General features: G+C 35.0%; 1 protein-coding gene across 7 annotated transcripts in view; it reads right to left on the minus strand.

The window, feature by feature from the left end:
• Dcc (DCC netrin 1 receptor) overlaps window positions 1-16,746 on the minus strand; it is a 1,068,266-nt gene that overhangs the window by 557,973 nt on the left and 493,547 nt on the right. For all 7 annotated transcript variants that reach the window (XM_040273028.2, XM_040273020.2, XM_021725006.3 and 4 more), the window contains exon 3: window positions 1,113-1,397. In XM_040273028.2, coding sequence (XP_040128962.1) covers window positions 1,113-1,397 — 285 coding nt within the window. The remainder of the gene's footprint in view (window positions 1-1,112; window positions 1,398-16,746) is intronic.

Consider the following 16,746-nt stretch of genomic DNA (forward strand, 5'->3'; position numbering starts at 1 on the left):
ACATTTGCATCAGTCACTGCAAGGTAGATGGAATATAACCATCATACCAATAGTAACCAACACATTTAAGCCAATATCTTTGTAACTAATGGAGGATGGAATGCACAAAAAAGTTAGAAAGAAGTTTTAAAGATGTCCTTATTTAAAGCACTATGAGGAAACTTCCAATTTGCTAGTTTGTTTTAAAAATGACTTACTCTCTGCATAACTGAAATATCTGTGATAAGAACACACAGGGTACAGAGAGAGGAGCCAACATCTCGGTGCTTTGATGAGCGGTTCATCCCAATTACTCAAGTGTGTGCCTGTTTGTGATTCACATGAGTGAGACTATCCAAGCCTTAGCAGTGGGAATAATTGAGAAAGTAGATATGACATAGACATGTGAGAGCAGCAATCACTGAAAGGAAGAGACCTTAGCATTCATTCCAACCTCTGATCATTTAGGATAGGACAACGAGGTCAGTCAAAAATTAACTGGAGAAGAGAACAAAAAAAGAAGAGATGCAAGGAAATAACGTTCCCTATCACAGTATGAATCACACGTTGTGGTGACCATTTCTATGTCTGTGTTCACCCAGAACCTCAATGGGCCAGGCTCTGTGTCAGTCTTATTCGCTGCTATCTCCCTGGTGCTTCGCACAATGCTTCTCAGAAATGAGTGTGTAAATGAATGACTAGATAATTGTTCAATATCAATTTAGGGATGATTCTTAATCTCACTAATCCTGTCTTTCATCTTTTGGAAATGACGATAGCAACGGTCTCTCAGACTGTTATCAGAGAAAAATGAAACAATACACAAGAAATGCTCAGGAATGTGCTCTACACAAAGCAGCGTGCACTCAACATTAACAGGATGGGTGAATGAACGAAGGAATGAAACCAAAGTATAAACCTGGTTTTCCAGAAATTTCAACAAGACATGGAAAAATAATAACCACTTTTGGTGTACCCTCATCGAGTGCCTCTGCGAGAAAAAAGAAATCATAAACTACAAACCCAATGCACACTATAGAATATAAAACAATCACAAGATATTTGAAGGAAAATTTGTTGTTTGACCTCTTCCAGAGGATGCATTCTGAAGGGAACAAAGAGCACTGAAATACCTGATAAAATCCTGACTTCTGCTTCATTTCCTGTTCTTGAGCTGGCTGGATTCCGGGCTGTGCATCGATAGATCCCGATGTCCCCTGGTTGGAGTCTGCTGATTTGCAATGCTCCAGAGGGCAAGACCACCACCCTGGAGTCTCCCGGCATTGGAGTGAGGTCTTGTTGATTTTTCTGCCAGTGTATGGTTGGCATGGGCTCCCCAATGACTTCACACTTGAGGAGCACTGTGTCTCCCATGAACGCAGTGACAGATTCTGTCTGGGAAAGGAATCTCAGAGGTCCTGAGGGCAAAACAAAGAAGAAGGGATCAATCTTTCTGATGAGGCACAATAATCATCAATAAAAATAATAGCACTTTGCATTTTTATGAAAATGATATCTTATAATGGATCTTCTCATATCCTATCTGTCTCATTTGCTCCTCATACGTTACCACATCAGGTGTCAGATACTGCAGGTAGGTTCCATGGCTAAAATATTGTGAAGATGTTTTCACTTATCTCTACTTGCTTGTTTTTTTATTATTTTTTGAAAAATACACAGAGCAGGTTAAGACTATTTTAATTTTACAGATAAGGAAATTGAGGCTCAGAGAAATAAATTTCAACACACTAGTTATTATATGGCAATCCTACAAACAGGACCTTGTTCTGAATCTTGTACTATGCTCTTCTAGTTACCCAATTTTGAACAAAGTGCTGTGAAGTCATGGGAATTCATGAAGGACTGGCCATACAGCATAACCTATGGAAGTTTCAAGAAGGATGTGTAATATTAACTGCCAAATATAAGAACAGAGAACAATTGTTTATGTGTAGACTGCTTAAGGTTAATAATCACCAGTATTGCCAGATATGTTTACAGTGGATTGAAATTAGAAGAGTATGTTTTTCTGGTTTGGCTGGGCACCTATTATTTATGCATCCTTTGGTAACCTGTTTTATTTCTTGAGCTATAAAAATGGAATAATAGCTAACTCATATGACCACTGTGATGTTCATATGAAATAATATATGAAAAATGATGCATTCTCACAGACAGAAAATGAAGGGAGAAATAGAAAAGAAACTGGCTACTAAGCCTAAGCATGGCAGGAAGCTTTCTCCATCATGTTAGTATACAGAAAGGGCAAAAGATATTTCCATCTTACCCTCTTGAACCCCTTTTAGGGGGAAGTGGACATCTGTGAACCTACTCCTTTGACCATGAAAACCTTCATTACTTTTTGATGATTGCAACCAAACACATTTACATAAATCATATCATCATTGATAAATCAGTGGCAATTCTATTTTCTAGAGCTTATGGTACCTGATAATTTAAAATCTATGATTCTTTTTTATTCATCACAGTTAAATTTTGATATTTCCAACTTCATTTTAATCTTGATGGGATTGTTTCCATTGTAAGTACGTTTCATAGTATAACTTAATTTCATCCATCAATTTCAAGTTTGTATCAAGTTTTACTAATTACATTTTATGTTATTGTGGTATTTATTTTATAGATTTAATTATGTCAAAATTTCCCAAGTCTGGGCTTAAATGAGTCAGAAAGTTTTGATTTCTTCTATTAATATTTAGTCGATAACAAACTCTATTGTGTTCCATTTTAACTACTGTTTGTTTGAACTTGGGTCGATTAATTCTCCAAACCTAATTTCCCTATAAACTGGTAAAAAAATTTTGCTGGGGACAGAAAGACAAACATAAAATGACCTGGGTCAAACCACATTGTAATTTAATATGAGAAGCAATAAGAAATATTATAGAGAATTTTCTTTCCCTAGGTGAACATAGAATTTCATGTCTCTTGCAGTGACCAGAGTCTTTGAACCATAACTGTATCCAAATGTATAAAATTACATTAATATCACATGTGGAATGCTGAAGGCTGCCATCATTATAGCAATATCTGCATAAATCAACTCGAAATCCTGAAGATGCAATATTAAGGTATTTTTTAAGAAGAGTGATTGATGCAAGAACCTTAATATTGATACAAATTTTAATGTATCAACTGAAATGTAGTCAACATATATAGGCACTAAATACTGATATGATTCCAAAACAGACTCTGTAATTTGGATCCGCTGAGCTACCTGGGTCAACAATACAGATACAACTACAGAGGGCGCCAGTCACTTGCCTAACTCCATTCTTTTCTTTGATTATCAGAAGAACTAATCTATACTTGGCTAGACCTACTGACTAAGAGAAAAACAAAATGAATTTGCTATAACCTGGCTCATCGTTCAAAGTCCAATTTCTAGGTTGTTTGCAGTATATGGTTTAAGTCTGTTCAAAAGAAAAGGAAAACATATATTAATCTACCACTGATATTTAAACAGGGGATGGTTTGCACATACTACACACAGCAAAACTGGAAAAAATAATGGCATATGTGAGGTTTATGACAGACAACAAATTACAAATTTCTGACTTTTTATTTGATAGTTTTCTTCTTCATCTTCATCCCTGTGAGTTTTTTTTTAACTTTGTAGTGAATTAAATAAAATTGACAATAATTTTCCCATACCCAAAAAGTTATATATTTCATAAACATAAACGTATGGCAGAATAAAATATTTTAGGTATTTTGATAAAAAATAAATATTCATATATATGGTTCTCGACCACAAATTGGGTAAATTTAAAACATTTATTTTATATCTATCTGTAGCATTCAAAAATGGACTTTGAAATAAGTTCTAGAGCACAAAATGAAATATAAAGAAGTAGTTCATATGATATTCAACAATCGTCTCCCTATGTAAATTTCATCTGGCTAGAAGAAACATACACAAGGCACGAGATTGAATATTAATATAATTAGACTTAATGGAACTGGCTCTTTCTCTGCATGTTTATTCAATATGCACTCTATAGTGATTTCAGATCTTAATAAACTAGGGTCAGAACTGTATCCTATTTAAAAGCTAACAATGCAATGTGTGCAGTACACAATGCAACTTTCAAATAGTTGATTATTTGTCATAATGGAAAATTAAAAAACTGATTTGTAGATTTTCCTTTTTTCCCTCTACAAATGAAACTCTTCACAACAAAAGAAGTAACCTAAGTTTACAAGACCGTATGTGGTTTGAATTAACACTCCCAACATAGGGTTAAATTTTAGCACTGACATATCATGAAGGTGTCACAAACCACCAAGTCTCCAAAGAAGAATTTATAGGCTATCAGCTTAGTGCTGCATTTCATTGCATGAGTATGGACATTTAGTAATGAATATTAGTTTCAATTTAACTCATAAGAATAAAATATATTTAGAAAAGTCATTTAATGCTCTAATCTAATAACAATGATTCTTGTTCTTCATACAGGTATAAATTTAATTAGTTCATAATGAAAAAAGTAGTTCTCTGATCAGCAGAGAACTCATCAGAACATGTTGGATCCATTGCAACCAATTTCCTACCTCTCTTTACTCACTCAAAGAAAGTTCAAACACCGTCAAAACATCAGTGTTCCTAAATCACCTACATTTTTGCTTTGCTCAAAACTAACATTCCCCAAATTTTCTGGTATTATCTTATCCCCCCAAGGCTGGGTTTTATTTAATTACATACCCAAGAATCTAGAACAATGTACCTTTCAGGGTCATCTTAACTTTTGCAAAATAATTCTCAGATCTATTTAACTTACCTAGACCCTTTTCAACATGGCTTTCTCTGGACTGCACTTCACATAGTGCTTCCTCTAAAAAGGCACACCCCCACCCCTAACATCTACTTATGAAATCTGTAGTTACTCTCAAGGTATTGAATAAACAAACAAACAAACAAACAAAAAATCACCATTTTCCTAGCCTTGCTGGAAATCATCTCTTTACCTTTTAAATTTTTATTGTGCTCATAATTTACAGATACCATAACAGTCTATAAATAAAAGTCTGAAAAGTGTTTGCATGTTTGTGTTGTTTTCTGCATTTTATTTCCACGGGGTATATCAAATATTTACGGAAAGAAAAAACACACATAAATATTTGTTGAGAGTCTATGTGACTCTAAATATTTTGCAAAAAAAAAAAAGTTCACATTTTGAAAATTGGGTTTGAATTCAGACTCTATCACTTCCCAACACACATTGGCACACACCTAGCGCCAGATTACCTGTGGTCATTTTCCCACTTCACATTTTCTTTAGCTGGATGACTTTGGGCAGGCCTCAGTTTTATAATATCACTACTCCAAGACCCTTTATAAATTAACTCATTTAATCATGAAGACAATTCTATATTAAATTTTGCAGTGTTGGGGATTAAACCCAGGATTTTGTACATGCTAGGCAAATACTATGCCCCTGAATTACACCCCAGGTCAGGACAATTTTTTAAGTATTATGATTATCTCTACCTTCTTTATATAACTGGTATGAAAGCAAAACTCTTCCAAATGAGTACACTGTGGTATGATTATTTAAAAAAATATTTAGTGCTGAATTATTATACTTCTTAAAAGACCTTATTTCTTCAATCTAGGTGGAAATGCCTCACAGAGAATTCCTTATATATGTCAAGATTCTCTATTCTAGCTCCCCCAGCAGCAGCTCAGAAATAGGTAAACCGTTTAGTGAATAGAGCTGGCTCTCTGTAATTATAAGTTTCACTTCCATATTCTCAATCAAGTACAGATTGAAAATATTCAGGAAAAAGAATTATACTGAGAAGGTCCACAGGTACTGAGAATGTACAGATTTCTTTCTTGTCATGATTATTTAAACAATACAGTGTAACAACTATTCACATAACATTTATACTGCATTAGGTGTTATAAATAATCTAAAGATGGTTTAAAGTATTTGGGAGGATATGTGTAGGTTCCATGCAAATACTATGCCATTTCATAGAAGGGACTTGAACATTTAGAATTTTTTTTTTTTAACTGAAGGCATGTCCTGGAGACAATCTCCTGCACATTCAGAAGGACAACTATAGGCTCTTCCCTACATGGACTTCCTCAACTTCAACCTGAAGCACCACACTGTTAAAAACAGTCCATAACCTATTTTGGTGCTCTCAGAGGGCTTCCATCTTGAGAGGTCAAGATTGTTGCAGGGAAGGACGGTAGCCCAGGTTCCTATCTTCACATCTAGCCTGGCCGAGGATTCCATTGCAGTATTAAATCTAGGGACACCTGGACTCGTTGGCAGTATCCCACATGAGTCAACTTTCGGGTTTAGACATTATCTGCTCTTCCATGTGTTAACAAGGTAGGAACCTATTAATAATGGTGAACTATAAAAAGAAAATAACATTTTGCTTTACATATGGAAAAATCAGACACATATGGAAGCTCCATTTCATCACCTGCTCTGGAAGTGATAAACACAGACATTTTAAACTCCAATTTTATAAGTAACTAATACATGCTAAAAGTGCCTGGGCTTTGGCATCAGAAATTTTATTGATGTCAACAATACAAATTATAGTTATACAGTAAGTATTAAATGTTGTTAGCAAGAGATATAGCCATTATGAGATTACTGTGGAGGAACAGGCTCAACCTGTTTATTTTGATTTCTTTAAAGAATCCCTCATTTATTATCTTACACTATTTTATCACTAAAATGATTCATTGTCTTTGTTTCTTTGTTAAATGCTGCTTAAGGCCTATTAAACACCATAATACCAATTTGTTTCTAGAACACTAACCGACTTTAATTCTTTTTATCCCTTTGGTAACACCATGCTTGAATATCTGGAATTTAACAGCACCCATCCAGCATCAGATTCTCCAGTCCCACAGAGGTCTCCCTGAATCTAGATAAAACCAGTTACTCCTATAATAAGCCTCCTTTGTACCACTTACTTCCATTGTGATTAATTAATGGTGGCATATACTTTATATCCATCTTCCTGGCTAACTGGTGAGTTCTACAAAACCAGGGTTCAGTTTTACTTTACCCTGGACTATGAACACTTTAGCACAATGCATGACAAATAATTGGTCATCGAATATTTGTTGAATGGAAAAATATGTCTTATTTTTAGGAGAGTCGGTTCAGATAAATATTCCAACCCCAGCCACGGGGAAGTCTAAGAGAGACAGCAGTAAGTAAGGAGGAATAAAAGGTGAGAGGGAGAAAGCAGTCATTTCCTCAGGACAAGTGAATGAGCTGAGGCTAATATTCAGACTCAATTTTCCCCAACCTTAGAGCCTTTCATTTGAAGAGACCAGGGAATGGGGTCTATGCCTAATGCATCTATGAAAATGTGACCTAAATCTCGTAAGTTTAAATTGAGAACAGTAGATAGTTTCAATAAAATTTTCCATTCCTCTTTCAATCAGTGTTCCAAGGAACAAAATTATCAGAGGTGTAAGGGCCAGCCTCCCTCCACCTGGGACAGCTTGGGCAATAGCCACCATTCTCCTTCTGACCAATACAAATTTCCCCAGATCCAAGGGATAACCAAAATGTTTGCTGTCACCAAGGCAGGAGAAATGTTAATAGCAAAAAGAGCAAACATTTTTCACTTGAGCTTTTCTTTTATGATGCTGAAAAAGAGAGAGGGAGAAAGAGGTAAAAAAACATCACTATAGAAATGAATGAAAAGCTACAAAATCTGGAGGGCCTTCAATAGTGTTAGGCTTTTGGAATTAAAATAAGGAGAACAATAATTTCTCCCTCTGCTTCCAACCATGCATACATGCACCACACAGACTAAGAAAAATCTTCCCATCAGATCTAGGCAGAAAGAAAGTTGGAATATCTTAGACCTGCACTTTCATTCATTCAATTCTAAATGAATTTGGATTTCAAGCGAAAGTGGAAACAAAGAATTTCTCAGTCCAGGTTTTTGCCAAGACTCACAGTTTCTAGAAAGGCCTCTCCTCCACCCACGCACCCCAGAGTGGGCTTCTTTTCTTCTTTTAAATTCTAATCTGAAAATGGCATATTCTTCTGATTTGCCCTCTTGCCTTGTTGGCAGACTATCAGGATCCACATCTTCTCCTATGGAAGGTCTAATTATTAAGTAATTAAAGTCCATTTAATAAAAAGAGATTTATCAATTGGGGGACAGACCTTGGGGTTGGAAACATGCCTTGATTTTAAATATTCAGCAATGTGCTAATATTCTGCAACTGCCAGAGGAGAACTGCTATAAATGCTTTGTTTGCTCCAAATTAAAGCCTGGAGGTTAAGTCCCTTCGAAGCCAGACTTAGTTTGCCCCTGTTTAATTGCGAAATTAGCTGAAGGGCAGAGAACATTGTAAGCCAAAGAGAAGTTCTCTAGATTGAGTTCTTCTCAAAAAGCAGCCAAAGACCAAAAAAAAAAAAAAAAAATGGTGTTTACAGAATCTGTCAGTAGCTCATTTCTGCATACCCCATGTCCCTCCAGAGAATGTCATTTCCCTTCATTTTTTTACTATTTTTTTGCTTCATTTTATTGGAAAGATTATAGGTTTCTAGGTGGTTGGCTAAAGAGCTTGAATGTGGGCATCATAATGTGAGTCCACCTCAGGGGTGCCAGTCACATTCACATTGTGACCTTGCAAGAAACAACCATGTGGTCAATTAGTTGAAATAGGAGAAATGTGAAGGAAAAGGAAAATAGTGTAGGCAAATTACACATAGTTAGTTTATCAGGTGAGCTCTGCAAGTTTTGCAGCACACATTGAACTCATCTCTAAGGCCACAAATAGTCAAGATGCAATGTCTTAGAGTCTTTCTTATGGTCATCTTTTAAGATTTTTCCTACATAACATGCCCTGAAGAACAGCTGGCCCTAGGCCAGATCCTTGAAGAAATTGAAGACTGACTATTCATAAGACCTAGACGACTCCACTAGTCCTGATGACCAAGAGCTGGTTTGCACACTGGTTTTCGTGATCTCACCTTGCAACCTTGCCAGATTCTGCCTTATTTGCCCTTTGAATCCAAAGAATGATTCCAGATTACCCCAAATCATCCCTCTTATAAAATCTTCAGGATGATGGTGTCATTATAAGAATTAGGAAAGCATGCACACTCTGAAGGATGAATTTTATAATGGATCAGCTGTATCCAGAGATGGTTTGGAGAACTCACCAAAATTTCCCGGCTGTGGTTATCAAGTATGAACTCTACTCAGGTACTCATGGTCTTAGTCTTCTTGATTTCATCAGCAGCAATAAGACAGGCATGAGTCATCTTGACCCATCTGCATCTTTCATTACCTTCAGAGTCAGGGAGTTTTGGGAATAATTGTTTTATGTAGCATTTTAATAAGTTCCCTTTCATCCATCTGAGTTATTATAAAATATCTCTTCCCAGCACAAAATTGAATAATGAAGAGCTTTACCACCTCTTCCTCAAACTCATATGGTATTGTCTTCCTGGATATAGATCTTTCATAAAATATAATGAAATTATAGAGAACATCAATGCCATTATTCTGTATGAAAGTTAGACTGGAATCCTTCTTACAGATGGAACCACACAGTCAACCCCATATAGTGGCAACTGTCTTTTACCTTAGTATGCTGTCATATCTCTAAATCAACTAAATCAGACCCTTTACCTATGTGTATGCAAAGTGTCAAGAGGAAAGTCAAATTGATGCAAATCAATAATGAGTGGTCTATTTGCCTTAATATTTTCTATAGTAATTTTTAAAGGGCAAACTTTGAAAATAGAAAATAGAAAAAAGCACTTCAGCTAATCAAAAAATGTAAATATAAACCAAAATGATATAACACTTTAGCCTATCATCAGTATTGCAGACCTTTATAAATGATAATTAACTATGTTTCTGAAAGTGTGAATTGATACATTGCTTTTGAAAAGTGATTTGGCAATGTGCATCATTAAAAATTTAAGCCAGTAATTTCACTCCTAGGAATCTATCCACACCAATATGAAGAAAAATTATACATATATATGTATATATATATATATATGAAATTTAGTACAATATATTCAACATATTTAAAATACTGAAAAATAGAAAATTGGTTAATTGAACAATTGCTAATTGTTTAGCAAATTCTGGTACATCAGTGTATATAACATCATACAACCATAGAAAAGTATGTTAAACACTGTTAAAAGGGATGGAAAATGGTGTATCTCATTTTTTTTCTAAAATAAGCATATTTTTTTAAAAATACAAAAACAAACTTTCTAAAGGACTCAACACTCCATTCAGTGCATTATATTTAGAGCAAATTGCGAGCAACTCTTCATGAGCATATTGATTTCCTGAAGAGATGTTCACCTCCATAAGCTTTGACAATAACTTTATTTTCATTCTCTCCTTTGCAGATAAGTTTCTTATTACAAAAACCTGAGCCTGGTTTATAATCAATAGTAATGAATAATTTTACAGAATTCAGGCTCAGGCTTTCCATCAAGCTTAAATCTTATCATGCATGGCTAATGAACGGCCACAACACTCATGAAAGTTGAGCATGAATGCATCTGGTATTTGTTGGGCCTACTTGTAATTGCACATAACTGAAGGCAGGCAGATCATCCAAATAACAGAAAGCAAACTCTTAAAATTGGTATAATAGGTGCTGGGGTTGTGGCTCAGTAGCAGAGTGCTTGCCTCCCATATGTGAGGCCCTAGGTTCGATCCTCAGCAGCACATAGAAATAAATAAACAATAAAGATATTGTGTACATCTATAACTAAAAAAGAGATATAATATTCTGTTTGACATTTTGCCTTCCATAACTTATCTAGATTATCCTGCCAAGTACCCCTATCAGCACCAATGATATTACCTCCTGGGAATTTCCAGATCATTCATTAATTCATCAGTCAGTCAAAGTGATGGCTAATTTTATGTTACGGGGATTGGGCCAAGGGCATCCAGACACTTGGCTAAATATTACTTATTGTTATTTTGGATGTGTTCATGAGAATGTTTCTGGGTGACATTAACATTTGAATCAGTAAACTCAGCAAGGCAGAATGTCCTCTGCTATGTGGATGGGTCTCACCCAAATCATTGAAGGCCTTCATAGGACAAAGAGGCAGAATGAAAGAGAATCTCTTTCTGTGCCTGATGATACATTAGCTGGGCATTGGTCAGTTCCTGCCATTGTACTCTGACTGAATCTTCTTGATCTCTAGCTAGACAACTACAGATAATAAAACCTCCTTAACAGAACTGAATCAATTAGCCTCCATAAGAGAACTGAATCAATTCCTTAAAATAAATCTGTCTCTCTCTGACAGTCTCTATGTATGTATGTGTCTTTAATCAACAAATATATAGATTGACCTTCCCCAAAGCAGAAATGCTCCAAAATCCAAAATGCTTTAAGCATTTGAGATGCCACATGGAAATATTCACACTATGAAACACAATTATTTTTAAAAAATCGCATAAAACTACCTTCAAGCTATAAGATATATGAAACATAAATGAATTTTGTGATTGGACTTGTGCCCCATCCCTAAGACACCTCATTATTTATAAGAAAATATCCCAAGATCTTAAAAATTCTAAAATCTAAAAGACTTTGGGTCCCAAGCATTTTGAATAAGGGATATTCAATCTGTTCATCCAAGTGTCCAAGCATGTGTTTGTGTTTGTTCTATTATTGATCTGTTTCTCCAGAGAGAATCCCCACTAATATTTATTGGGCATCTAATATATGTTAGGCTAAATCCTAATTGAGGAATGAATAGTAGTAGTTTCTTTTCTCAGAGAATTCACCGTCTGGTAGGAAAAGGAAATAATTAAGAATAATGCCCTGTGATTAACAGTGAAAAATACTGAGGGATCAGAGCAAGCATGATGCTCAGAGATACTTATGAGAAACAAAAAATTAGGAAAGAGATCCTGAAATGGTAGATATGAATGGATCTTCAATAACAAATAGGTCTTCCTTTGAACCAAGGGTCAAGAGACTATTCTAGATAGAGAAACAACATGTGCAAAAACCATGAATCCAAATTCCATAAACATATTTGGAGATAGTAAATAATTCAGTGAATGATACAGAAGCAGTGAATGATCTTTAAGCCCATCTTGTTCTATCCCATAAAGACTTCTTGAATTTTATCAAAGGCAGGGGTTTTATCAAATTCTGGAAGCTATGATCCCTGTACTACTTCCTAGGTACACAGTGGCACTCAATAAATATTGACTAACCTCTATATTACTAAACCAATAATTGTTAACTTTATGTTTCTGTTATATTAGAATAAGAGGTCATATCATGCTATATAATGTGACAGTATTTCATGGCAGTTATATTAACATGAAGTTTCTGTTCAGGAAATGATTCACTCTTCTGGTTTTAGGGATGCCAGAATAACAGTATAAAATTCAACCCAGCATGTTTTCTAAGCTAAACATTACAAAGACCCAACTGTAGGAAAATCCATAAGCAGAAAAATTTGACCTGAAATCATATTATTAGTTTCAAAGGTCATTGAAACAAGAGTTGTTGAGTTATGATTACTTCAAACTTTTGAAATTGTTTCAAAACAATAAAATTATCTTCTGTCCAACTTTTAACCAAGTGCAATTTTTTTCTTATTACCAGTACTAGGAATATACTAGGAACTATGTAAGATACAATAGTGTAAGTTATAGCTTTCACATAGCTGTAAATGGCTCAGCTGAAATTTTCTGGCAATATTTTTTTTTACTCTAAATTGATTGGGTAAGGTCTAACGTACTTAGCATATAAACATATTTTTTCCCCTTTGAAAGCATGTGCCTGAGTTCTATCTCTAGAACTTTTAGACAAAGATGAAAGAAAAGAGAAAACTACATGAAATAAGTTTTCAATACACAGAGGGAGCAGATAGAGGAGTATCAGCTCCAAGCCTTAATTTCAGTACATAATTCAATATAGTTAATTTGATATAGTTAAGATTTGCATCAAATATTCCAAAGGAGCCCCAAATTTTCCCCTCATAATTTTAGTATTTTTTTCCTTCCCACAAAATCCATCTTATAATATGAGAAGAAACCCAGGTGGAAATAATTTTTTAATTTAAAGCCTCTGGTAAATCTATATAACTTAAATTCAGATTCAGAAGTGCCTACTCGGGGGGAAAGTGTAACTAATAAAATGCATTTATATGTTGCACTTTTGCACAACAAAAATGGAAAAACTAAAACGTTTCTATTTAACTGCATATATACCATGTGATTTGTGTGTGTGTATGTGTGTCAGGAATTTAATCCAGGAGTACTTCACTAATAAGCCACATCAACAGCCATTTTTATTTTTGAGACAGGGTCCTGCTACATTGAGTGGGACCTCACTAAGTTGCTGGGGTTGGCCTTGAACTTTTTAGCCTCCTGAGTCACTGGTATTACAGGTGTGCACCACCATACCTGGCACCATGTAATTTCCAAACTTATGTATTCAGAACCTGAGAAAAATCAAACTATTTTTATAAACAATTTTGGTAGTTTGATGCAGACTCACCAATTGTAGCTGACATAATGATTCCTTCACTAGTTGAGCTGTACATCCAACTTACTTGTATCAAAGTCCACCACATGAGCCAAGGATCATTGACTCAGCACATCTGTTTGTGTGCTCGCTCTCCAAGCAATCATTTGGCAGAGGAAGTAAAAGCTGGAGAACAGTAAACCTTCCTTTGAAAATCTTCCAAGAGTGGGGACACTGTCCCAGGCCCAATTGTGTTGTATGACCCAGGGTCTAAGGACAATGATGGAGAAAGGGCACATCTGAGAAGGCCAAGCTAGATTTTTGCCTTGGTTCCAAGACGGCCAGAACTGAGCTGTAGGTGTGTGTGGTATGAAGTATACTAATTCTTTAGACAGGTTTAACCCTAAAGTTTCAGAGTACTCATACAATTTTTTTTAAAAATAGAATCAGCAACAACATTGTTTCCAAGCTTATGTCTAATCTTTTCTAATGTTAATATCCATAAACTTTTCTTACAAAAAATTAAGGTATTAAGAAGCATTTCTTTAAAAAGGAAAAAAAAAAAAAGCATTGCTCATCAGAGAGAGCAGAGAAGTGGGCAAAGATAAACAGGGCAGAACACTAAACTGGAGATGTGGGCAGGGTAAATATTCAGGTGTTGTACACCATCTTAGAAAGTTTGCATTTTATGTCAACTACAATTGCATGTCATTGAGAGACTTTCAACAAGGGAATGACTATCAGATTTGTTTCTGCAGGATAATTTTTGCTCCTGTGCAGAGAACAGTTGGAAGGTGTGATGGTGAATTCAAGAGTAGAAACAGAAAACTCACACAGAAAGTTAACAAGAGTCAATGTGAAAGGAAATACAGCATCAGGCAATGAGGCAGCAGTGTGAACAGGGAAAAGGAGAGAGCCTAGGTATCTTCTGAGTTATGATCCACTGGACCTGTTGGGTGTGGCTTATGTAGGAGAGGGATAGGTCATAAATGAACCTGGACTTCCAAATGAAATTTTTAGGCTGTGATTTTGCTTAGGTTTTATGGATAAGTGTGGTGAGATGGGCAACAACAAAAATAAGACACATAAGGAAAAGCTGTTGTATCAAAAATTGAGCAGGAGTATAAATGATCAAGTATATTACTGGACCTCGATCTCTAAATCTCAAAAAGCAAAGGACTAGAGATGTTGACCCTCAAGAAGATCCCTTCATATATAAAATTATGTAATTTTGTGCTTCAACAACCTGATGTACTGTCAGATCTTACATTGTGGTCCTCCATCATTTAACCAAACTATTGTTATAGATACACAGAAACTGAAGACACAGAAAAAAATTGAAAATTCACCATCACTGTCTTGGTGGAGAGTCTAGTCTAGCAGAAAATGCAGCATTTATCTTGAGGGCTCATGACAGAAGAAACTAAAAATAAGCTTGGAACTCATGGTAAGAAAAGAGTTAAGAAACATTCCTTTATTATAAAAATGTACTCACAGCCATTTTGTTTGTAATTATAAATAAATGGCTTTGTCATTTATTGTGTTTTCTCACTAATTTAGAGTCATCGATTATGATTTGTTCTGACTGTAGATAGGACTCTGGTTCTCAAAGACTAACCCACCATTATTTTAATGTCATTTAGCTTTTCAACAAAGAGAAAATCAAGAGCATAAGTTTGAAATGGCTAGATATATCCTCAATTTTGCCATGTTGTTTGAATTTGCTTTGAATCATATTTTGCTTTTTTTGTAGCAAACTCTTTGCATGTATTTTACTCTTTTTGGTCTTAGTATTTGAGAATTTATGATAGTCTTTCGGGTGATTTGCATTTATCTCTACTCCAAAATGGCAATTCAGACAACACATTGGTATTTTATTGTAATATAGATTTGTCCTTTTGGGGAATCTGCTGTTGTATTGCATATTAGGTCTAAATCATCTATAAAGATGTCATTAGAGTCTACTAAAGGTCCTTTTGAATAACACATATATCTTTAAGGTAATTACACTCCAGTATATACAAATGGTTAACCTGACTTTAAGTGCAGGTATCCTAGCACACTTTGAATATCTCAGAGTTGTTTCCCAAATTGTGTATCTGATATTTGTCATTGTAGACCATGTTTTTCTTGAGTTTGTAAGATTTTCCCCTATCAATCCTTGTCCCTTATGACCCTCCTTTTATAACTTTATGTCCAACTCCTCCTGGTCTTCTCACTGAGCTCCCAAATATGGTTCTGTGCTTTCTCATCTACTTCACCAGCTTTGCCTCATTCTGCACCCTTCTGCCTGATTATTTTGCCTTTTGCCACCTCACAAGGGTGTTTTGATTGGATGGTCCAATATTATGTCCTCAGTCTCTGGTATGTAGTAGGTCTCAATAAATACTTTCTGAACGTTCAACTATTTCCAGTCAACCTTCTAGATCCAAATCAAATATTTCCTTTCATCTTCTCTATTACCTCATAGAATTTATTCTAGTTGGTATTTGATTGTCAATCAATAGCTAGTTATTGATATGGTTGCCATATTATCATGCTTCTCCTATCCAATTAAGTTTTAGATTGCTCAAAGATAAAATATATTTTTCTACATTTCTCTGAACATTTAGCATATCTTGCAGAGTGAAGACATAGAATAATATTCTTATTTTAAATTTTGTCACATTGAAGAGTAATTATTTTTGTTTTGCCCATATAACAAAGAGCCATCTATTAAACAAACTCTAAAATATCTGTTTCAGTTAATTTATTTCATCTTAAAATTCTGATGACAGGTCCTTTTCAGTGAAGACTATGTTGATGGTTGTCTCAATTTATGAAAAACCTCATTGTTAGATTTTAGAATTTGCAACTTGTAATAATTTAGGCCCTAAAGAGCTGGTTAATCTTTGGAATAGCTATCAAGAAGAGGTGTGGTAAGCAAGTTAATTGTACAAACTTGATTTACAGTATAAGATACATTATTTAAAGTAACCTCCTCTCTTGATTTTGAAAAGTTGGATTTAATATGTATTTTTTACTACTTATTAATCCCTGCTTTACCTTATGATTTTATGTCAATATCTTCATTTCTTTCCAAAGTTATTCTATAAACTCCTGAAAGGTCAGACTTCAGTTCCCTTATGTTCTCTCAGCCCATTACAATTTCTCTGTGGTAGCATGTGGGCAACAGAGATTGTCTAATTCATTACTGAAAACGTGATCTTACATCTGTACTCCATTCTTCATCTGTTCTCCAAGAATCATCTAGCATCAGT

This window comes from Ictidomys tridecemlineatus, chromosome 13 (assembly GCF_052094955.1).
Source record: "Ictidomys tridecemlineatus isolate mIctTri1 chromosome 13, mIctTri1.hap1, whole genome shotgun sequence".
Classification (NCBI taxonomy): Eukaryota; Metazoa; Chordata; class Mammalia; order Rodentia; family Sciuridae; genus Ictidomys; species Ictidomys tridecemlineatus.